This window comes from Papilio polytes, unplaced genomic scaffold (genome assembly GCF_000836215.1).
Source record: "Papilio polytes unplaced genomic scaffold, Ppol_1.0 DF824269.1, whole genome shotgun sequence".
NCBI lineage: Eukaryota > Metazoa > Arthropoda > Insecta > Lepidoptera > Papilionidae > Papilio > Papilio polytes.
In genome coordinates, this window is record NW_013524935.1 from 4,593,166 (window position 1) to 4,616,952 (window position 23,787).

Sequence of the window (23,787 nt, forward strand, 5' to 3'; positions counted from 1 at the left end):
TATTCCATTAAAACATCATTGTTTGTCCAAATTGAAAAATCACCATCACGTCACCACCAGCTCACTATATGTCCCCACCGAGGGGCTCGGAGCCTACCCTAAATTAGGGTGTTTAGGCCATAGTCAACCACGCTGGCCCACTGCGGGTTGGTCGACTTCTCACATATCTTTGAATTTCTTCGCCGATATGTGCAGGTTGCATCACGATTCGAACCCAAGACCTGTAGATTACAAGTCAAGTGCTTAAACCACTGAGCCACCGACGCTCTCATTGAAAAATGCCAGTTGAAAATTAATTTTACTTCAACAATTTTTGAGATTCTATTTTGAAAAGATCTAAAAATCATGATTACTCAAAAATGGTTAACTGTTGCATAATGAATATATGATCGCTTCCTAACTAGAATAGATCAAATTACCAATTACTCCGTATACACTCAGTTCCGTAAGTTTTAACTGAACAAACTGCAGTTCAAATAGTGTTTGGACAAAACTAAATGTTCAATTAAAATTTTCACTTGTAACATATTAACTAAAGTTAATTTTTTTTAGAAAAAATCGATTTTTGTAAATTCACTAATATATTTCCTTTAACCATTTCAACTAAGCTGTAGGCTTGTGCTAGGATATGGTTCACGACAATAGTCGAATGGCGGGATTCGAACCCTCAACCGCAAGATCGGTAGTCCGTACCCCAAAAAATTAAGCATTCGGTTTTTGGTGTTTTAATGGAAAAGGGTACTTTTAGATACCCATTTAGCAATAAAAATACGAATTTATAAACACATTTTATTAACTACACCTACATAAATATACATTATTCAGTTTCCAATAGAATATTCCTCTTCTTTTTCTTAGCCTTTTGTTTGATTTCATCTTTTATTGTCCACTCTTTCAGCTGTTCCTCGACTTTCTTTATATCCTGTTCCGCAACAGTGATTGGTAGTTGTAAATCAATTTGTTCACTTCGTATGAATTTTAAATCTTCCAATTTTCTAGTTAGAAAAGGTCCTTGTTGACTCTCCAGTAATGTTCTGTAGTCATCGAGTTTCTTGTTCTTAATATCATCACAATGCATCTCCGTTAGTTTTCTTAATGATTCCTTTCTCGATAACTTGTTGTAGGTACTATAAAAATATAAGTATTAAAAGCACATTTACAATTGATTGAAAAATATCGAAGACAGAACAATATAGTAAGGAATAGGCTAAAAAACGAACAAATGTATGACAAAAACACAGGTTCAGTAGTCTTATATAGGCCATTGTTTAGATATACATGTAGTGAATTTTATATGGAAATTAGTATGGTATGGGCATGTTATGAGGAGGAATGAATCACATGTAACAAGGAGAAAGTTATGAGTGTGGAGGTACATCGGTAGAGATAGCCCTAGAAAGAGATGGATGGATTGATGACCAAGATGGCATAAGATATATTTATTTTTAGGATATTGAAATATAAAAATCTAGCAAAAACTCTTTGGTCTATCATTCTTATTTTACTGCTGACTTATAATGAGGTCTCTTATAAGTGATGTTACTCCAATCAGAAATGTTGCAAATATATTAATAAGACTTACTCAGGATGTGCTTTGTATTCAATATTAAGTTTTTCTAACAACCATTCAAACTTCTTATAATCATATTGCCGGAGGAACTTCAATAGTTTTTTTCTCTTATCAATTAGTTCTTGAGCAAATTTCTGTAAAAAAGTAACATTTTTTGAGAACTAGAACTAAATATCTAAAAAGTGAAAATCTGGATAGATGTTTGTTACTGTGCATGTTACTATAGCTTATTGGATTTCAATTACATTTGACACAATTATAAAACATACTCTGAAAGAAAACATAGGCTATTTTTTTTAATATTGCATGGATATCATAAGCAAAAACTAGTGGCTGTGCTTTTTTTTTTATAATATACGGGGGCAAACGAGCAAGTGGCCACCTGAATCCACCGAAATGGAAAGCAACCACTGCCCAATAAACATCCACAATTGCAGATGTGTTGCCTACCCTTCATTGACGGTGGAGGAGACGCATAGGAAGGGGAAATGTCCTCTTTATGTGCGTCTCCTCCACCGTCAAATCCACTTTTCCTTCCCATCCTTTCCTCTTAAGAAAAGGGTGGAAAGGGAAAGGGACTAAAATTAGGCCTCCTGCACCACACTCATCAGACAAAACGCGGAATTGCTTCCACTTCACGCCTGTTTTCTGTGTGATCGTGGTATTACACCGGGCGAGCCGACCCATTCGTGTGAAGAAATTAAAGCGGGCTCTACCACTGCTTTACCATTCTACACTTAAAATTATATTATGATGGTATGATATACCATAGCCTCAAGATCATACTATGGTATGAGCTTGTATTGGATAACCTCTATACTTACTTTTGCACTAACATTTTTGGGATCTTTCTCCATTGTGTCCTGTAAACATCTTATATGTCCAGTAAGTCTGGCAACTGTAATGAAAAGTTTTTTATTTATTAATTATAATTTCATTTTAAGGAATGGGTGAGGGGTACACATGTAGAGGTCTAGAAAGAGATGGATGGATTGGGTGTAAGGCGACATGATCAAGAAGGGAGTGATGACTGAGATGATGGATGATAGAGTGCTTTGGAGGATGATAACCCTTTGTGCCGACTCTATAGGAGTAGCATAAGGTAGGGGAGATGATAAGGGAGATTTGACTGATGTAGGAATGCATAGAAGAAGCATCTTCTTTTTCTGCATTGATCAATGATCAAAGCATCACTTTAGCTTTTGCTGATGTTGTGCAGTTCCGATTCTCTAGGCTATTCGGGTGGCCATTTGCTCATTTGCCATCAATAAAGCCATGAGTTATATGTTTAATAAGACTGTCAACTATCTTTACAACTGAAATAAAAGTATGTTTGAATTTATACACATGGAGGTTATGAAATATACAAACTCCTTGTCTCCGTGGTATGCTCATCATATTGATGTCTTCTCACTTTGTTCATGTAATGTGTCTTCACCAATGTATTGTATTCCTTCTTTCCAAGATGACCAACTGAGAATATCTTTTTAACAGCTTCTGGTGCACTGAAATATAAATCATTTTTTGTGAGAATAATTAAATAAACACTGTTAGAAAATTTTGTAGGAGATTGTCTTTTTTCTTTGTACAAGATCACCACAACTCTCATAAAACCCGGAGATAGGCAAGACAATAAACATTCATTTAGAGCATTCCTGACACTTCTAACGCTTCTACATGCACACTACACATACATTAACTCCGAGTACGGTAGCGTTATTATTTTCGATTGGCACCATGGTACCTCGACGATTGAGGTTATGTTTTGTTTACACAAAATGTCTGTTATAAATAACTAATTACTCTTTAACTTCTTCGCTTAAAGCGTAATCTTGTCCTAACGCTGTTTCCGGAATAGGCGGGACGGCTTCCAAATCACCAGATCTCTCAGCTTTGTAAGCTGGTATGTATTCCGGTCGTACCCATTTTATGTCAACGGTGTGTTTAATAGTGCGAGATTGGATTAACAATGGATATAATCGCCTAAGCATTTTAAAACTAATTTTAATTTAATTTAAAAGAAAATCGCCTAGAAATTATTCGTTTCACCAATATTGGTTTTGACTTTTTGACATGAATTAATCAATGTCAATTTGACATTACAATACCAAAGAGCATGTATTTAATGTTTGGTGTAGTGATCTCTCTAAATAGATAGGCTACAAGTAGTATTTTGTGCATATTTGATTTTCGTCATATTGTCGCTATTGGTAATTAGAACTAAAAATAAAAATGGAATAAATTCTTATTAATATCAACAGGCATGTTTCTGTTGGAACGAAGCATGAACTGTCATTTCCAAGCAATGATCTTCATTTAGAGCTCAATCGTTAAGTGCTATTTGGACTAAATAACTTTTTGGACCAGTCTCAATGGTATATCAAAACATTAATAGAATACAATAGATATGACAATAATAGTGGCAACTGTGAAAGCATACTTTCAATATTAATGCACTGACCTAAACAGTTTAACATCTGCATAGCAAAAAAACGTTTTCATGGTGGTTAGTAAGACTTCAGAAGATCTCATTTCAGCATAGATTGTAACATAACAGAATAAGTATTCGTATTTAAAAAACAAAAAGGAAGATAGGCAAAATTAAACCATTTTATCATAACCACTCATTTATTGCTTCAGAGTACGAACGCTCTAGTATATAAAACCCTTAATTTAGCTGTTTTGTACTAAATGTACCACTCCATGTAACTACGTAAAACCTTACTTGTATATAAATCATATCTTTATAAATACATTGAAAATATCAATTATTATTCTAAAGAAAAAACATTAATTCATAATGAAACAATTAAATAAACATTCCTGAGGTTTATCAATAGATAAAAACCTGTGACTACGAAAAAAAGTTAAAAATTTACCTTGACATTATTCTGGAGAGACTTAGAAAACTGCTAAGCTTAATGATATAGAAGAAGAAATATTTTAAAGTGTTTATTAAATATATGGTCAATCTGGCCATAAGGAAAAAAAAATCATAATGACGTTCAAGAGAATAATGAAAGTATTAAACTTTCAGTCTAAAAGTATTAATATTACTACACAGAATACTACGTTTAAAATAGAGTTTAAATAGTTCCTATAGTCGCTAGCTAACAAACACTAAAAAACGTGGAATGTCAAAACAGCCAGTTTGCTATTACAAAAAATATCAAATGGTATTTCAATACATGCAAACAACTGTTTTTAAATGTGCGTGTAGACATTTACAATGGCGAAGGAATGCAAATTAAATTTATACGTATTAAAATATAAAAAAAAACACACAATACTGGATTTTACAAAACGTTATCGAAAAAAAAAATACGGGTTGCACAATGAGAATGTCTTTTTTACGCTTTTATCATAGACAAATAACCTACAGATGGTGTGTTTGATACAAGTTTGACATTTTAAGGGTCGATTTTCGAAATGTCATTTTGGATTACAAATGGGAATTTCTTCGAATAAAATGCGTCTTTTTTGCCTATTTATGCACTGGATCAGGTATCTATAGGTTATAAATCTATCGCTCTTAATAATATAATTGAAGCCTAATAAATACTATGAAAAATACATACTTTGTTTAAAGTTTGCTATACCTATTTTTATTTAATAAAATTACTCCTCATGCACATAAAATTGGTTTAAAAAGTGAAAATACATATAGAGTTTATACTATTAAGCTTTTTTTTTTACATTCAGCTATTGAGAAGAAACTTTTTTAGTATTACAGATTTTTTTCAAGATGCACAAGGTATATGAGATTGGTGAAATTAGGATTATAAAATAAATACATAATACCTTTATGCCTACGGACTAGATAAGTTTTACACTTAAATAAACCGCGGTTTAAAAATTAGGAACAGCACCAAAATATTATTTTTTGGAAAAATCACACAGAATTAATAAAAACTGGTAAAAACTTAACCGATTTTTATTATCTACTTTTCTTTTTTTTCTATAACGGTAACAAGTTTTATGTCGACTTTTTGGCACGCCGTCGCAAATCTAGTAATTTGAAAAATTATTGACATGAATGTAATTTAGTAGTAAAATCTGTCCACATTAACATTTAACTCTTTGAAATATTCATAATCTATGATCAATATGGATGTCTGTTGTCGGTCTTGAAAAAAAGAAACAAAAAAGTTACTTTAAAATTAGAAACATAAAACGGTAAAGGTAAAATTCTTGTTTATGTTATAAATACAATGGTCTAGTTCTTGTAATTGGACAGATTTGTTTTCTAGCAATAAACTTTATATTGATTTTCTATACCAAAAATTCCACGAAAAAAAAAATGAAGCGTTTATACGACACTCGGCCACAGGCAAGATAACACTGGTCGCGCTATAGCTGATATAAGATTTAAACACATACAGCATCAACCATTATAAAATGAGCCACAATGCTTTATAATCCCTGTGAATTTCTCCTATACTTCAATTAAAATGATTTCAAATAAGAATGTGCAGAAAATACGCCATATTGTGACGTGATATCTCATAAAAAAACTAGGGTCAGTTAAATTATGTTTATTATTATAACAGATCGAGGTCATTAAAATGCACATTCTTATTTGAAAAATGCTATACTTTACACAATTTACTTCACGTGCACAATAACATTATATCCTGTGACGTCATAGTCAAAGTACAAATATACTAAAGAGATCTTCGAACACTCGCGGTAGAACCAAACACGCGTAAAAAACAAACGTCGCTGGAGTTTTGTTATTGTGACCGCATAGTAATTTCTTAGGATTTACACACATCACTTATGTACAAATATTTCATAAGACATTTTTACTATTTAATTACATTAATTGCAATTTTAGAATATTACGCGTTGAGTATATAATTATTAAATTATATTTCGTCAACATACGTGACAAAAGAACATTCTAGAAAACTCTTTTATAGAACACAATTTCTTCAATGTGGTTATTATTATGTTAATAACAATCTGATACGATGTAATCTTTAAAAATTTTCCCATTGGGTCGTCCGATCGGTGAACTAATCGGCCCAATGGCAAACACATAATTTTTCATAATAATACTATATAACTGTCTTATTTTTCTGCGTCTACCATGAAATAGGTAAGCAAAGCACATTTTTCTATATTCCATCACTATTTAAAAATAAAACATCGCAACAGGTTTATAATGCAGTGACACACATTGTCTATGGTTTAACGTATTAAGTTAACTGTCTATGGTTCGTCAAAGAGCATGTGAGTTATGACAATGTGTCAACGCATGTGTCAATACAAGTGTCACTGCTGTCAAAACCCATAGTTAATAACATCAGTACACTCAGTGCAGTAAAATGTGAACATTAAACAATAGATATAATAAAATTAGTGTCTGTACGTAATATTGATAAAAAAAAACAATTTTGTGATGTCATCTGTTTGTAACGATTGGATAGATTTTGACGGGACTGCCGGAAGGACACACAGAAATATTATAGGCTAGTTTTTAAATTCTGATAAAGTCGCGGACGACTGCTAGTTGATAAGTCTGAACGAAATAACAGACATTTTTGTTATACGTCAATCTATGGGGTTCTGGAACTAATGTACAAAAAATATTCTCTGCCTGTAAAAACTTATAAGGAGAGGTTTTTTTAAAGCACATATTGCTTAGATATTCACAATTGTCTTTATAACTAGATAATGGTACATTTTATTGCAGTAGTGTACTGAGTCATGTTAATTCTTGTACACTTTGGTGTTGAACGTATGACGTAATATGACTGTGCTACCTACGTTGTCGCGTACTTTCTGGACGCCGCCGTGCTGAAAAAAAGTTACCTTATAATCAAAGACATTTAAGAAAGACTAGACATATCAAACAAAAAAAAATCACCGGTAACTTCTTCAAAAGGTACTATGTTAGTTGTCAAGTTTAGTGCCAAATCTTGTCCTTATTGACATGTTATAAAACATTTTTTATAAAAAAAAAATAAACATACAGACGAATTTAGAACCTCCTCCTTTTTGAAGTTGGTTAATAAGCTAAATAATGTCCCCAAAATGAAACACAAACTTTTTTTTAAATGACACCTATTGGCAATTAATTTTATTAGTGGTTTAGGGTTACCTATTAGTGAGATTATGTGAAAAATGTCTTAAGTAAAGTCAACTATGCCCCCTCTATATGCGTTTTAAATCTCTTTGCTTATAATCTAAAGCCGAGAATACAACACACATGTAGCTGACACATTTACATGTCAGTTATTGGCACGTGTTAACGATAACTTGCATGGCAGAGCCAAGCAGCTAACACAATATTTGATTTTGCCACCGCTGAGTGTAAGATGAGATGGAGGACACAAGATATTTTACTGGCATGTGTGATTACAACTTACTATTAGCTGGCGTGTATTTTCGCCTTAATTTACTAGTGAAAAAAACATAAGACAGGGGTTTTCAACCTTTACTTGCAAAAGTAAACTAAAGTGCATAAATATTGGTTCTAAATTCGAATCTACACTTCAGTTTACTAACGGACAGGGGTCTTCAACCTTTATTTTCACAAAACATTTTTGGTCGAAAAAAATGGTCCCTATTCACATATTTCGGAGTTGACAACATTTGGATCAAATTATAAAATACCATATTTATATTAAAATCATGCCAATCACTGTAAATATCGACATCAAGTAAATTTCGTGGCATATGGATGAAAAAAACTACATTTTTTATTTTTTTTTTTCCACTTACCGAATCTCGCTGTCACATCGGCCGGCGTCATCGTTCCCTAATCACGTTTCTTCCCCTTCCTCTTACCAATACGCTTGCTGTAATTCTGTGCAAGAGCATTTACTATCGACACCACAAAATAGAGCACCATAGTTAGTACTAATTTCTCCAGTAAACTAGATACCAAAGACCCTTGGTTCTCTGGCAACGGGGCTGAGGGGTCTCGTTTATGTAACTTTGATTTCTGATTACGCAAAAATTCCAGTAATGGCGCTTCCAGTTTAGGTCCTATGTATGGTATTTTTGACACCCATCCTAAGACTTGGCTAAAAAGTAACATTTTTCATTAGTTTTCATTCAGATTGGTTTACATGATTTAAAAAAAAATATTTTGAAATTTTTATAAAGCTAAGTTGTATTCAGGTTTCAAAATGAGCATTAAAATGCGCCATTTTGTGACGTCATAACTTAAGTCTAAAAATACTCATTTCTTTGTAAATTTTGACAAAATCGAAGAATATTATTATTTAAAAAAGTACTATAAAATCGTATCAACTTCAACTATTACTTAACAAACTTAAAAATGCTTAAAACTAAGCAGACTAATATTATAAATGCGAAAGTTTAGATGTATGGATGTTTATTAGAATTTGTAGCCTAAACTGAACGGATCTGGATGAAATTTGGCGTAGACGTAGAGGACAGTCTGGAAGAACATAGGCACACTTTTGGTTTTTTATTTCCAAGCAGAGACGCAAGCAAAAGCTAGTCATAATACATAAAAAATATAGTTAACTTTGAAGTCTTAATACTTACCCAACTAAAGCTTCATTAAAAGCGATTATAACAAACATTTTCTGTATATGCATTTTGATGACCGCTTTACCGAGCACAGTCGCACCAAAGAACGTCCAGAAAGGTACAAGGAAGTGTCCGCAAGTGAGGCCAGCGAGGTCGAACAGCGGATTCGGTATAGACGCGCACGCCAGTATTCCAGCGAAGCCAACACGCTGTACTAACTTCTGAACCATCACCTTAGCTCTGAAATATCAAGAAAACATCGTTTAATAAAATTAATTAATATTATTTAGAATCTAAAGTACTTTTGGTATTTCTTAGTAACAGCTGAATTATTGTTCTAGAACGAAAGTCGTTAAAACTGACCTAAAAAGACGAATTCGGGCTTTATTAGGTCTTTTGGAATAGGAGGGTAAAGAATCCCCCTTATTAGGACTCTCGGAAGAAAAGAGTAAAGTATCCCCCTTATTATGTCTTCTGGAAGAAGTGTGTAAATAATCCCTTCTATATACCTTCTGGAAAAGAATGAGTGTAAAGAATCTATCTTTATTAGGCCTTCTGGCAGGAGAATGTAAAGAATTCCTCTTTATTTGGCCTTCTAGCAGAAGAATGTAAAGAATTCCTCTTTGTTAGGCATTCAGGAAGAAGAGTGACAAGTTTCTCCCCTTATCAGGCCTATTAGAATAGAAGTAATGAATTCCTTCCCCCCACATTAGGTAATTTAATATTGGAAAGTGGATTATCAGGCGATGGCACGTATATGTAGGGTTTATCGTTTTTCTTTGTTGACTAAAGACCTAACTATCGGCATTTCACTTCGCTATTTTGGCGAATTCTCACCTCCCACTCCTTGTATTATCATCAGCGACCTCCGTGACTTCAGCCAGGCTGCCCCCAGAGAGCCTGGCGGCGCGCGCCATGAAGTAGGGGGGCAGCTCCCCCAGGGCTGTGCCTACCCCCCACAGCATACTCTCTATGCGTACTTTCGACATTATACTCCATACAGTCACCGCACCTGGTATGCCCTCCGTTGGACATATTATACTGAAAGATAATAATTTATACGATAATGGATGGATGGATGTTTGTTACCGTTTGTAGCCTAAAAGGCTGAACGGATCTCCATGAAATTTGGCACAGGTTTCGAACATAGTCTGGAAGAACACATAGGGTACTTTTTATCCCGGAAGTAGTTACGGATCCCGTGGGATTCATTAATTTAGTTTTTTAATGTTTCCTCGGTCATTCTGCAACGGTTCAACATATCTTATTGAAATTCGACACAGATATAAAACAAAGTCTGGAGTACACATGTGATAAGATTCATCTCCGAGAAAGTCAGGTTCCTGAGGGATACGTAGCTTTTTGTTATTTATATAGTTCCTATGTTTTTTAATACCAAGCGGACGAAGTCGCGGGCAACAGCTAGTATAATATAAATGTTAGTTTATCGATATCTGTTGATGGGAAATATAAATACCGCGTTAGGACATATACAATGATGTTTACTTTTTGTTTGTTTTGTCTGTGGCTATGTGCGTGCTAATCCTAAATCCGTAAAAGATTCCGTTTAAACGCTTGTAAATAATCTTTGAAATCGTTTAATATTATAAATGCGAAAGTTTGTATAAATGTACTACTTAACGGGTCTCGAATAATTTTACACATATGCTACTTATGATTTCTTTTCTAAATAGCATATTACATTTTAACCAAATAATAGATCATTAGATTAGCACTAAATTGTTTGAACACTTGACTTGTAATCTACAGGTCTTGGGTTCGAATCCCGCCGTACCAATGTGATTTTCGATTTTTCGAATTTTCATATGTACATAATTTACCCGAAGTTCTTACGGTGAAGGAAAACATCGTGATGCAACCTGCACATATCGGCAAGGAAATTCAAAGATATACCAACCCGCAGTGCAGCGTGGTTGACTATGGCCTAGTCACCCCTTATTAGGGTAGGCTCCGAGCCCCTCAGTGGGGACGTATAGTGATGATGATACTTTTAACATTTCAGAACATCACTAATTTAAATATTTTTATCGATATTAATTACATTGATTAGTTTTGACTCTTAACAGATATTATGATAGTTATAATCTATCGCAAAACGATGACAATGTCCACTTTTTTTTTTTTTTATAACATAAGGTGGCAAACGAGCAAGCGGCCACCTGAATCCGCCAAAATGGCGTAGCGACCGCTGCCCATAGACATCCGCAATTGCAGATGCGTTGCCTACCGTTACTAGACAGAGGAGGCAAAGCACATAAAGATGATATTTCCGCTTCCTATGCATCTCCTCCTCCGTCAAATCCACTTCCCCTTCCCATCCTCTCCTTATAAGAAAAAAATGGTAAAGAGAAAGGGATTTAAATTAGGCCTCCGGCACCACACTCATCAGACGAAACACGGAATTGATTCCATTTCACGCCTGTCTTCTGTGTGGTCGTGGTATTACTGGGGGCGTGCCGGCCCATTCGTGCTAAGATGTTAAAGCGGGCACTACCACTGTTAAAACTTTATACCATTACCACTTTATACAACACTAGCTGTTCCCATGCGGCTTCATCCGCATGAAATTATAATATTATAATTGCAAATGTCAAAATGACCGTTACCATAATAACCTTGCTTCCTTAATGTTGGCAGCTTGTAGTTTACGGTTTCACACAAAGGTTTTTTTTCCTATTTATTTACCCTCTCAGTTTAATAGCAATATCATCCGCATAAAATTGCAAATGTCAAAATGACATGACATGTCAAACCATGGCAACCTTGATTCCTTAATGTTGGCAGCAACTTGTGGTCTCTTTCCCACATTAGGGTTTTTATCCAAAATATTTACCGTCTAAGTTTAATGGCATGAAAATATATAGCCTAAAGCGTGAAGCAAGTGTAGGGCTTTTTATTAAAGAAATAATTATTCAAAAATATGCTGTAATTGCTGACATCTTAGGAAACAAAGAAGTGTGTGTTTACGCTTTATTATATTAGTATAGATTTGAAACTGCTATAAAATAAATCATTTAACAATATATAAGTCTGATAAAGCTTGTACTCACTCATTAGGATAAGGTGGTTCAGGGAAGTCTAGTGAGCCGCATTCGTACGCGGCGAGGGTGACGCGGGCGATATGCGGCCCCAAGTACAACAGGAATGTGTGCAGCCCCGTGCCCAACCCCACCGAGCTACACACCCCTAGTACCACCCACCAACCCCACCAGGCTAACTTCATCACCACTAACTGTAACAAAAAATACCATATACCAAAATTCCAAAAATACGGGATGCAAAATGGAAAAAGATAAAATATAAAAAAGTATAAAATAAAAAGGAACTTATTATTGTAGAACAAAGATTACGCAACAAAAAAGACACAAAAAGATATAAACTGTGCAAAAAAGAGTAAATTTCGCATTTATAATATAAGTAAGATAATAAATAAGTTGTGCGATTGTTTAGTCAAAGGAGATTTAAAAAAAATCCATAGATTTGTGTGTATGCCACTTACTAATATTATAAATGCAAAAGTTTTGATGTATGTTACTTCATATCTCGAAAACTATAAAAAGAATCTCAGTGAAATTTGGCACAGATACAAAACATAATCTGGAAGAATACATGGGCTACTTACTTTTTTTTTTAATTCCGCACAGACGTATACATAAATCTTACTAATCTTACTATCTTACTAATCCTATTAATATTAAATGCGAAAGTTTAGATGGATGGATGTTTGTTAGCGTTTGTAGCCTAAACGGCTGAACGGATCTCCATGAAATTTGGCACAGGTTTAGAGCATAGTCTGGAAGAACACGTAGGCTTATTATCCCGGGATAAGTTACGGTTCCCGTGGGATTCATTAATTTAGTTTTTTAATGTTTACTCGATCATTCTGCAACGGTTCAACATATCATATTGAAATTTGGCACAGATATAAAACAAAGTTTGGAGTACACATGAGATAAGCTTCATTCCAGAGAAATGTCCGGTTCCCGAGGGATACGTAGCTTTTTGTAATTTATATAGTTCGTATATATTCTAATACCACGCGGACGAAGTTGCGGGCAACAGCTCGTTAGTAAATAATTCGTGCATGCAGCTCAGTAACGTCATGTTCAATAACTTAGTAATGCCAGTTTACAACAAAACTTACCTGGACATAAGGTTGGTGAGGTCCGCCTACATAGTATGACGTCACAGTAGCAGCTATCGATAGTATAATTACTAAAGCTAGTAATTTGTACGCCAGCAACCTAAAAACAAAAAAAAACTTACCATCACAATGGAAAAGATTGTTTAAAATTAAGTAGCCTAGCAAAATTACAAACAGGCGAGATTCGCAATGGAACGGTGACACATCTTTTTGACCGACTTCCCAAAAGTAGGAGGTACTCAATTCGTCTGTGTGTTTTTTTTTTATTAATATCTTGTCTTACTAATATTATAAATGCGAAAGTTTGGATGGATGGATAGAGTTTGTAGCCTAAACGGTTAGACTGATTTCAATTAAATTTAGTATACACGTAGAGGATAGTCTGGAAGAAAATATAGGCTACTCAATTTTTTTATATAATTTCACGTGGACGGAGTCGCAAGCGAAAGCTAGTACGTCATAATTGTAACCTTTACCTTTGCAGGCCAGTTGATATCAATATAAGGAGTTCTCTAAAGAAGTACTCTAGAGTGGTGAGAGGCCGCCTCCATAGCACCAAACTGTCTGTGTCCATTTGGACGGGTTTATTTCTGAAATAAAAAAAACAACACAATCTATAAAAAAAAAACAAATATGAAGAATATACTAAACTATAAATATGCTTATATTATAAAGAAGAAAGATTTGTATTTCTAAATTTTTGTTTATGTTGAAATAACTCAAAAACTATTGGGCCGATTACAAAAATTCTTTCACCATTAAAAAGCTACTTTAAGTAACGTAGGCTATATTTTTTATACGTAACGAATAAACACAAATAAATGAATCGATTTGAAAACTTCTTTTGTTACTAAAATGCTACATTATCATGAGTAACATAGACTAAATTACTATCTTTTTAATTTCGCACGACGAATTCGCGGAAAAAATCTGGCTGAATACATCAAATTAAAATGTCACAATGAAGATGCTATCTACTGCAATATGTGGCAACCCTATCACGCCAATAAAGCATGCATAAATGCATGTTCAAATCGTTAAGATATCAGTAAAGATTCTTCGTGGAATCGTTTCTTATTGTGCATGTTTACTTTTTACAAACACGTAGATCGTTAATTTACTTGCTTACTACAAATGACATGATTAGATAACGGTATGGTTAAAAAGAAAGATTGGTGAAAGATAAAAAAAATAGTTAAAAAACGTATCGTGAACATATCTGTCCGGAAATTCTATTTTTTACGGATAATTTACAAAACTACCGATCTCGACCGGACTTGCGGGCACAGGCTACTTTTTGGCCTTACAATGACAAAGTTGCGGGCAACATTACTAACATTAATATAATCAAAATGTCAGAACCATTTTGTAGATAGAAGAGCTAAGACATTGCTGGATTAGAATCATGGGAAGTTAGTTTAAAAAACATTTCAAGACACCATCATGGGATAAAGCCAGCAAAGAAGATTGAAAGATAGTTTTTTTTAAATAAAACTATTAGTAGAGTTTTGTTAATTTACTAATATTTCCATTAACCATTCTAACTAAGCTCTAGGCTTGTGATAGGATACGGTTCACGACAATAGTCGAATGGCGGGATTCGAATTTTCGACCGCAAGATCGGTAGTCCATACCCCAAATCATTAAGCTATTGGCACTTTATTAGATAAAAAGTTAACTAGTAATTGTTTGTACAGATGGAACTTGGAAGTACTCTACCGTTCTAGGTTGTTTAGGTTCTAACTTAAACATACTTGATGTCTTTAGGAGTATGCAGACCGTTGCGCGGACGCTGGTCCGTATCGTTTTGCTGCACGGCCGCCGCCAGCTTGTAGTACCCGAGTCGGGCCAACTGCAATACAAAACATCGTATTTACATCAAAATAACGCTCCGACACGTCTGCATGCGACAAATAACAATCGTGAAATAACTCGTGTAGGAACTAAGCGGAAGTGAATTGTCTGTGATTTATTTTACACTATGGTCTTTTAGTTTTAATACTTAAGTGGTTTATTTCAACATTTTTAATACATAATGGTATACAGTAATATGCTAAACTATTCAAAATTACATTTAATATATTTAATTCAATAATAAAATTTTACAAAAGATTTTAAAATTGTGCAATTCCAAGAGAATAATATTCACGATATGTTAATTCCGAACATTATCATGTCCATGCACTATAGTGCAAAATTTATCGTTTTATGCACTTTTGAACAAATAAGTCGTAAATAAAGGAAAACAAATAAAAGTGGTTTCGTGGAACAAACAAATTGGTTGATGGAAGTCACGGACTAAAGTGCTTGATAAAAATATTCATTAAATTATACTTTATTATAAAACTAGCTTTCGCCCGCGACTCCATCCGCGTGGAATTAAAAAAAAAAAAAGAGAGTAGCCTATGTGTTCTTCCAGACTATCCTCTACATCGATACCAAATTTCATTGAGATCCGTTCAGCCGTTTAGGCTACAAACACTAATCAACATCCATCCATCCATCTAAACTTTCGCATTTATAATATTAGTAAGAAGTAAGATGAACAAAAACAGAACATAAAAACCTTGTTTTTAGAATTCCCTTTGAATAAATGTTTGGCACTTAGCACTTATGTCAAGTGAAACTATATAAACCTGGGCTATAATAAAGTAACCTTTAATGAAATAAAAAAAATAAAAGGACCAACACTAAACTGAATGTAACTATACTAAAATTGTGAACCAACATCGTATACAAAAACAATCAAATTATAATAATAATATTTACTTCTAAGATATTCGGCAAATTACATTTAATCTCTGTATATAACTGTTTTATTCTTGGAATAAATTTTTAACACACAACGTACCTTTTAAACAAAGAAAACCACACGATACAAATCAGTTAAAAACATGCACACAGACATACAAAGACCATGCAAATCTAATTTGCACACACGGAATCGAGTATCAACATCGACGAGTGAATATTAACTGTGACATCACTTTACAGCCGCGGAGAAATGAGTTTCACTTTCGAAAACCACAACAGAAAGAGAGAGTGAAAGTACTCTCTCTTTTTATCATTTCACTATCACACGAGGTCAAACGTTTGCTGGCCTTTGAACAAAGCTCGTTGAGAATTAAAAAAAAAAGCGCCAATTAAACGTCAAGAGCTGTCAACTGTTTGAATTTAAATTTAGAACGAATTCTTTTTTTTCGTAAGATTGTTTTCGTTATAAATAAAAGCTGGGCACAAATCGCTACATTCTTCAGCTTTCCCTACATCATACAAACATTGTGAGCAATATTTACTCGTTGTTTTGAAAAATGTCAAATGGTTACAAATCAGTTTACGCGGGAAACATCTTTGTTATGTTAACATTGGCCGATGATAGTTCAAAGAAATGAAAGTTTACAATGTACAATGAATTTCGCGGCAGCTGAGCACGTCATCGACCTTACTGGCTTATTTCCAATACAAAATTGAAGTACAATTAAAAAGAATAAGATAATTAAGTCCAATAGAAAATCACTTTAATACTAACGCAATAGAGTTCAACATCAAAATCAAAACATTTTGTCTTCAAAGACACTTTCTAATATTTAAAATTTGTCGAAGTAGACATGTTTATCAGGAATTAAAATATGTATAAAAAAGTAAGGGAAAAAGTGCACTTATAATATTTGTATGGGTGTTTGTGCAATTAACACTATCTTGCGAGAACCATTACTTCAACACTTTTCCCATCTTTAATTATTACCCTTATTACTATAACCTTAAGGTTGGACATAAAACAATCGACGTAAGAATGGCGCGACAAGGTGGCGTGATCATGCGGGGAGCGTTGATCCAATGACCCGCATTCATAGCCAACAAATCATTCGTACGTGAAAACTGAGCGGAATTAAATGTAATTACATAGTTTATAATTTGTAAACGTGCAAATATGAATAAACTGATTATGCTTAAACACTAAGGGCCTGTCCCACCATATTGTAAATTGTCTGATAACAATCCAACGTGTAAAATATGTGATAGAAATATCAGATTTTGTTACCTTATCTAACAGTGACGTCATTTCTAAGTCTCGATCAGCCAGTGGTGGGACAGGCCCTTAGGGTATTTATTTCCGTGAAACAGAGGCCTTAGAACTCCTGCTGAATTAAATTGTATCAGCCGATAGTTTGTCGTGGTCGGTGTTTTGTTCGCATCACCTTACATGTTCATACTAATTAAGCGCCCGGCTAAACTATTGGCAGATATAGTGTGTGGTGTGTGATGGCTCTTACTGCGAGTAGCATTGCATTTGACTGGTAATTGCTAGCTTCTTCTCTTTCTGTATTGATGTAGGTTATGTCTTATTTTCTCTGCCACTATACAAATGGGATATACAGTAGAACTTCCGTAAGTTAAAATCCAAGGGAAACACAAAATATTTTAAGTAATACAGGTTTTAAGTTATCAAGGGTCTATGTTAGAGAGGTTTTGGGCTCTGATGGGAAGGGAACATATTATTTGTTTGGAATTATAGAGATTTTTCTGTTAACGAGGTTCTACTGTAGTTACAAGTGTTATTTTTTTAATTTCTTTTTCTAACAATGAGAGACCACAGGTCTAATACGTCCAAGGTCGTTGGTTATCCTCAATGCTAGTGATAATTAAATCTTATCAGGTGTGAGCCAGTTACAAATGTCACGTGAAATATCATCATTTATCTAATAGTGCGTGCTGATGATAGCGTTTGTCCGGTTCGAAGGACCAAATTTCTAATCCCAGTATTATTTCGTTAAAATAAAAAACCTCATACAGTATTCAATAGACAATATCGATTTGAGTGCGTCTAAAATTGTCTTCCTAATATTTAAGGATATACTGGTCAATTAACAACAGTCATATATTGAAATAATCATCAGCTGTTAGATAAAATTGTAAATTAAAAACGTGGAGAAAATTATGTACTTATAAAATCATATTAGTACATGAAGGAATTCCAACCCAAGACCTGTAGATTACAATTAAGGGGTACCACTGAGCCACTGATGCTCGTTACGTAACGCTGTGTCAATATTCATTCGCACCGACTACTTTCTTTACAATTTACAATAGACTTTCACATCGCCTACTGAAGCAAAGCCAAAAAAAATTTAACAGTTCGCCGAACTTTTTAACTCAATATTCAATGAAAGCCAACTTTTACAATATAATAAATTATTATTATCAAAACCTTTATTCCATATTATCTTAAGATCTATTTACTAGGTTTCGCCCGCGACTGAGTGCGCGTGGAATTAAAAAAACGATAGCATATAGCCTATGTGTTCTTCCAAACCATCCCTCTACGTCTATGCCAAATTTCATCGCGATCCGTCAAGCCGTTTAGTCTTAACTCTAGCAAACATCCATCTAAAATTCGCATTTATAATATTAGTAAGATGTATCGAACTTGGAACCTTTCTATTGACGCTATCTACCAAGCTATAACAGCTAATTTAAAGGCAATAAAATGTCTCGACGTTCACAATAATTACGATAATTGTGGCGTTAATTACCAGTAGCACAGATAATTACAAATCTATTTTCACTCATAGCAACACGACGTTTACGAGAAATGATAGAGTAATGCTTTCAGAAAGGAAAACAGCAAGAATTGATTTATTTTACGAGGAAAGGTATTTATGAAAATGTTTGTTAAACTATTATTATTCTCGGAATCCAAGACAGAGTATTTTCGATAGAATTGCTTTGGAAAATTTGAAAAGTATATTCTATCGAGTAAGAACATCGTAACCTTGATTCCGATATCGACACCATATTTATAGAAGAGTTTTCTTTAAATTTTACCGTGTTGCTAAAATCCCCGGGAACAAAGAACACAAACAAAGGAACAACGAATTCGCGCGAAAACTAATTTAATTCATTATGTGACTAAATGTCTGCGGAATTTGGCAACATTTCGCATTTATTTTAACACTAGCCCGCGACTTCGTTCACGCAATATTAAGATAAAAAAGTAGCCTATAATATGCCCGTCTATGTCAGCTACCCTTCAGAGTAAGTCCGGTCGAAATCAGTGCAGCCGTTACGGAAATACGACACAGATACGACATCTTTTTTTTTTTTATATTACAAACACACTCTAATTTTATTATATGTACTAGCTAATCCCGTGCTCCTTCATCCGCATGCAGTTATGTAAATTTTATTTTTTTGTTTACATTTGTTAAATTATCATGACATGATGACAAACCATTGCAATCTTACTTCCTTGATGTTGGCAGCTACTTATGGTGTGTTTCTCACATTAGGGCTTTTATCCAACTTACCCCTGAGTTTGATAGCGTGAAAATATATAGCCTAAAGCGTGACGATTACGTCACGCTATATAGTCCTTCATTAGAAGGACTTTTAATTTAAAAAAAAATACTCAAAAACAAGCTGTGATTGCTGACATTTTATGCTACGAAGTAGTGTGTGTTTACGCTTTATTATATTAGTAAAGATAGATAACTAGACGGCACATCTTTTCAACTCAGATATCAACAACTTCGTCTCTTATCTGCTTTTTTCAAGCTGTCACTAATAAAACGTGTGACACTCCACAGAATACTAATTTTAAAACGGTAACAAGCCAAATAGTTAACGCGCCAAAACCCGGCGACATGACGTTCGGATTAATCGATACCATAATAATATTTAACATCAACCTTGAGTCTTTATTCGATTCTAAATTTTACACTATCAGATCGATGGCCCCCACGTAGACTGTCGTAAGCCATATTTTTGAGATTTATACCTGTTAACACTAGCTGTTGTTGAAAGAAAATAATAAAAAATATAGCCCATGTTACTCATAGATAAATTACCTTTCTAATGGTGAAAGAATTTTTGAAATCGGCATAATAGTTTTTGAGTTATTTCAGTACATACAAAAATCGAAATATCCAAATCTTTCCTCTTTGTAATACGTCTAAAACTGTTAGAGTATAGTATCAACTGGAAGGATATTACCATATACGCCAAAAACTTTGAGTTTAGCTTCCATCTAAAGTGGGAAAAGGTAATTTCTGTTAAATCGATTGTGTAAAATTCTAAAAATAAAACTAACCCATTGGTAAGCCATGCTTAAATTCATAATCCGATTAGAACGCTCCATTAACTGGAACTAAACATTGTCTCCCTCGTAGGTATGAGTATGCTTATGTAGGTTTATCATGGGCGTAGAAAACGAGAGTAAGGACAGCATATAATCCATAAATTCGAAAAATATAAAATAGATAGGGATGTATGGAAAACCAGCACATACTGTGCCGACCCTCCATAAGGGATAAGGGCAAGTTGATGATGAGATACAAAATAAAGACTTCAAAAAAGACCTTATTAATAGTGCCCCAGTCCTCTTTTTTACAATAAAAGGGGGGAAACAAGCGGCGGGAACACCGAGGTGATAAACAACGTCCATAGACATCCGCAACACCAAAGCGACCCACATATGCGTGGCCGGCTGGAAATGGTAGGCTCGCTTCTTGAAGGACCCTAAGTCGTACTAGTTTGGAAATACTGCCGATCACAGACCGTTCTATACCGCCGCTGTGCGAGGCTATAGTTCCGCGACAACCACACGGTTGTGGAATGCCAGCCATCGAGATGCTGAGGATGGTACCCCTTAGCCACAGCCCCCTTGAGCACATCGAATATTCACACCTATGTACAGTCACCTTCTTTCGCGGTGTTCCAACAAATGACAATCGTATAATCATGTCAGCCTAGATTGGATAGAGGTCGTCAACTAATATTCCTCCAGTGAATATAGCGCAATTTATAAAGCTAACAACATCCTATTTGATTAATTGTAAAAATGAGCGGACTTAATTTCGATGAGAGGTGAAAGTTGTTATTCTGTAATTGACGTAACACCAACATAGGCAACTGTACATTAAATTTTTAAATTCTAAAATAAAATTTAACAAAGATTTAGAGATTTAGACCACTGCTCTGTTACAGACATGACCTAATTTAGAGACGAAACACAGCAATGCGCCTCCCCTACATGGCGCAATGTTTGAATCATCGTGAGATACTGTCGAACTATTAAAAAACATGTTATGTGCAGCAAACATGCCAGGACACAAAAAACCGGATGTCAAATATAAAAAAATATAAAAATAAACGAAAGTTCTTTTTTTAAGTAATTATTTACATTCAGGGCCTAAGTCTGTTTTAAAAGATGGTCGACATTAACAGCATACTTATATTTTTCATATCAAATTTGATACTGTTTTCAAATATGGAAATGTACTCCATGTATGTTATATAGCTGTTCCCATGCTACTTCATCCACATGAAATTATTAAAATTTTATTTTATTGTTTACATTTGTCAAATTAAAATATCAAAATGACATGACATGATGACAACCTCGCTTCCTTGATGTTGGCAGCAACTTATGGTCTCTTTACCACATTAGGGTTTTTATCCAAAATATTTACTCCCTAATTTTAATGGTATTAAAATATAAAGCCTAAAGTGGGACATAAGAGTAGGGCTTTTTATTAAAAAATAGTTATTCAAAAATATGCTGTAATTGATGACATATTACGCCACAAAGAAGTGTGTCTACAGTTTATTGTAATAGTATAAATATAATAAATAAAAAATGGAAAAATATATTTAATCATAAGAGATTCATGTATATATTCACAATACATTTTATGCCCATAGTTTTCATTATTATTATTACTAAAGTTGCCAGTTAAAAGAAAAAAAAATACATAAAAAGTCCAAATCTATGAACTGGTCTTGAGATTTTTATAATAAATAGTCTAGTGTTAAAATTTAAGTTTCCATTTGTGTTATATGTTAAAGAAATCTAAGTTTGTAAAAATTAGTGTCTAAATCATTATTCAAATTATTTACACCATTGCCTCTGATAGCTTTGTTTAAATGCAAAATAAAACATTAATCATTAAATTTAAAAACTAAATCTTGAAACAGTTTTACTAAAAAAAACAAGTAACAAATCTAATAAAACAACACATATATCAACTAAAAATCTATTTCATAACAATTATTCTAAATAATTAGCAAACGTATCTGAGATATTGTTCCTAAACACACTTTTCTATACAAGTTATGAATGAATATGAAGTGAAGAATACCAACCTTTTAATATTTTCATCTAAATCAGAATATTCCAAATGCACTAATGAGCCTTTGTCTTACTTTTGGAACAAAGAGAATTATGAAATTACACTAAAACTGGACCATTTTCTAGCTAATGTCATCATACCACAGATTATAGCAATTATTGATGTCTATGGTGCTTTAATATGTACAAAAATGTTTGTTGACAAATTATATCTAACTAACACACTTGTCTAGCAAACAATTATAACAAATATAAGCAACACAACACTGCCGGCAAAAAAAACTATAAAACAAAGCACAACAAATCACACATTTTGATATACCAATTCGTTCTTGTTGCCAGAAGATCGTTGGCCTCGTTTCCTGCATTCAGCTCGAAGCTGTTCTTTGTTCATTGCTGCGAGCATTTCACAGGTGGTATTCTGCTTTGCTCTTCCATTGTCCGGTATTGAATTCTGTCTTGGTACAGTAAGTGATGAAGCCTGGTTACGGACTCGTCTAGTACTGGCTGCCTTGGTCATTTTTATAGGTTTGTACTTGTAAACAATTATGTTATACAGATACAAAATCTTTGTTTCATTCTAATATACTTCCTCCGTTATTCTCGTGTATCTTGGGCCTTGCCTACTTGAAGTAAATGTTGAAGCACAAAGTAATACAATTTTTTTAGTGTTATACATCATATGTTAGAAATAAATTGTAGCAAAAAAATAATGTTAACAAGAAAAAATCCCAGATTATATAAAATTCATAAATATGTATTGTAAAATTATTATACTACGTCTTTTGATAAATAGTTTCTGTTTGCAAATATTTAAAGCATTATTGATTACGTTTTTCGAAATAGTGCGAACAAGTTACAATAAAAGTCCTAATTGCTTCTTCAGCATTTACAGAACAAAAAGCCACTTTCAGCCCCTAATTAATAAGCGTAGATTAGGTTTATATAAATCATTCGGGGCAGTCAGCAGAAATTGATGCAATTTCTAACCTAATAAAGTGTAATAATATTAAAAATTTACTCACATTTAATTTATGTCCAAGTTGATAGTGTCTTTATTATAAAAGTTGATGAATTTATAACTAAATTTATCAGTAACTTTATTTGTTCTATTATATTTTCGATAACAAAACAAGCAACATCCACTCCACACAAAAATATGTCTACAACTAAAATTGGTAAGTTTGTGATTTTAAAAATGCAAGAATCTACCAATCGTGATCTTACTGAAGAATTTAGACAGTCTAAATACATTGGTTTACCTATTTGTTGCTGTAATTTAAGTGCATTACTTTTTTGTTCCTTTGCTATCTATTTGAAAAATGTTTGATTTACTTATTTCATGAAAAAAGGGCTGCGGAGAAAAATGTACTTTTTCAGTAAAATACGTATTAATCTGGTAACACAAGTAAA

The 23,787-nt window shown here is 33.7% G+C and overlaps 2 protein-coding genes across 2 annotated transcripts; both read right to left on the reverse strand.

The window, feature by feature from the left end:
• Positions 1 to 775: 775 nt before the first annotated feature.
• Positions 776 to 4,095, reverse strand: LOC106107801 (28S ribosomal protein S15, mitochondrial). Its single transcript, XM_013288808.1, has 5 exons — positions 3,374 to 4,095; positions 2,942 to 3,075; positions 2,395 to 2,468; positions 1,583 to 1,704; positions 776 to 1,127 (listed from the first exon to the last, which is right to left on the reverse strand). The coding sequence occupies exons 1-5, from the start codon at positions 3,559 to 3,561 to the stop codon at positions 818 to 820; spliced, it is 828 nt and encodes a 275-aa protein (XP_013144262.1). The 5' UTR covers positions 3,562 to 4,095; the 3' UTR covers positions 776 to 817.
• Positions 4,096 to 4,184: 89 nt separating this feature from the next.
• On the reverse strand, positions 4,185 to 23,554 carry LOC106107790 (vacuole membrane protein 1). Its single transcript, XM_013288797.1, has 10 exons — positions 23,400 to 23,554; positions 22,697 to 22,997; positions 14,999 to 15,096; positions 13,721 to 13,834; positions 13,245 to 13,344; positions 12,151 to 12,332; positions 9,917 to 10,120; positions 9,095 to 9,319; positions 8,300 to 8,604; positions 4,185 to 7,372 (listed from the first exon to the last, which is right to left on the reverse strand). Exons 2-9 carry the CDS (start codon positions 22,892 to 22,894, stop codon positions 8,337 to 8,339), a joined length of 1,389 nt encoding a protein of 462 aa, XP_013144251.1. The 5' UTR covers positions 22,895 to 22,997; positions 23,400 to 23,554; the 3' UTR covers positions 4,185 to 7,372; positions 8,300 to 8,336.
• Positions 23,555 to 23,787: the final 233 nt, after the last annotated feature.

What these genes read in the sequence shown, in the direction of transcription:
- LOC106107801 (XM_013288808.1), bottom strand. Translation starts at nt 3,561, where the DNA reads ATGCTTAGGCGATTATATCCATTGTTAATCCAATCTCGCACTATTAAA. An exon ending in TTAAGCGAAGAAGTTAAAGA is followed by an intron (nt 3,076 to 3,373) that starts GTAATTAGTTAT and finishes TTTATATTTCAG; the next exon opens with TGCACCAGAAGCTGTTAAAA. An exon ending in CCAAAAATGTTAGTGCAAAA is followed by an intron (nt 1,705 to 2,394) that starts GTAAGTATAGAG and finishes ACTTTTTTACAG; the next exon opens with AAATTTGCTCAAGAACTAAT.
- LOC106107790 (XM_013288797.1), bottom strand. Translation starts at nt 22,894, where the DNA reads ATGACCAAGGCAGCCAGTACTAGACGAGTCCGTAACCAGGCTTCATCA. An exon ending in ATATCAACTGGCCTGCAAAG is followed by an intron (nt 13,345 to 13,720) that starts GTAAAGGTTACA and finishes TTTTGTTTTTAG; the next exon opens with GTTGCTGGCGTACAAATTAC. An exon ending in GATAATACAAGGAGTGGGAG is followed by an intron (nt 9,320 to 9,916) that starts GTGAGAATTCGC and finishes TTGATATTTCAG; the next exon opens with AGCTAAGGTGATGGTTCAGA.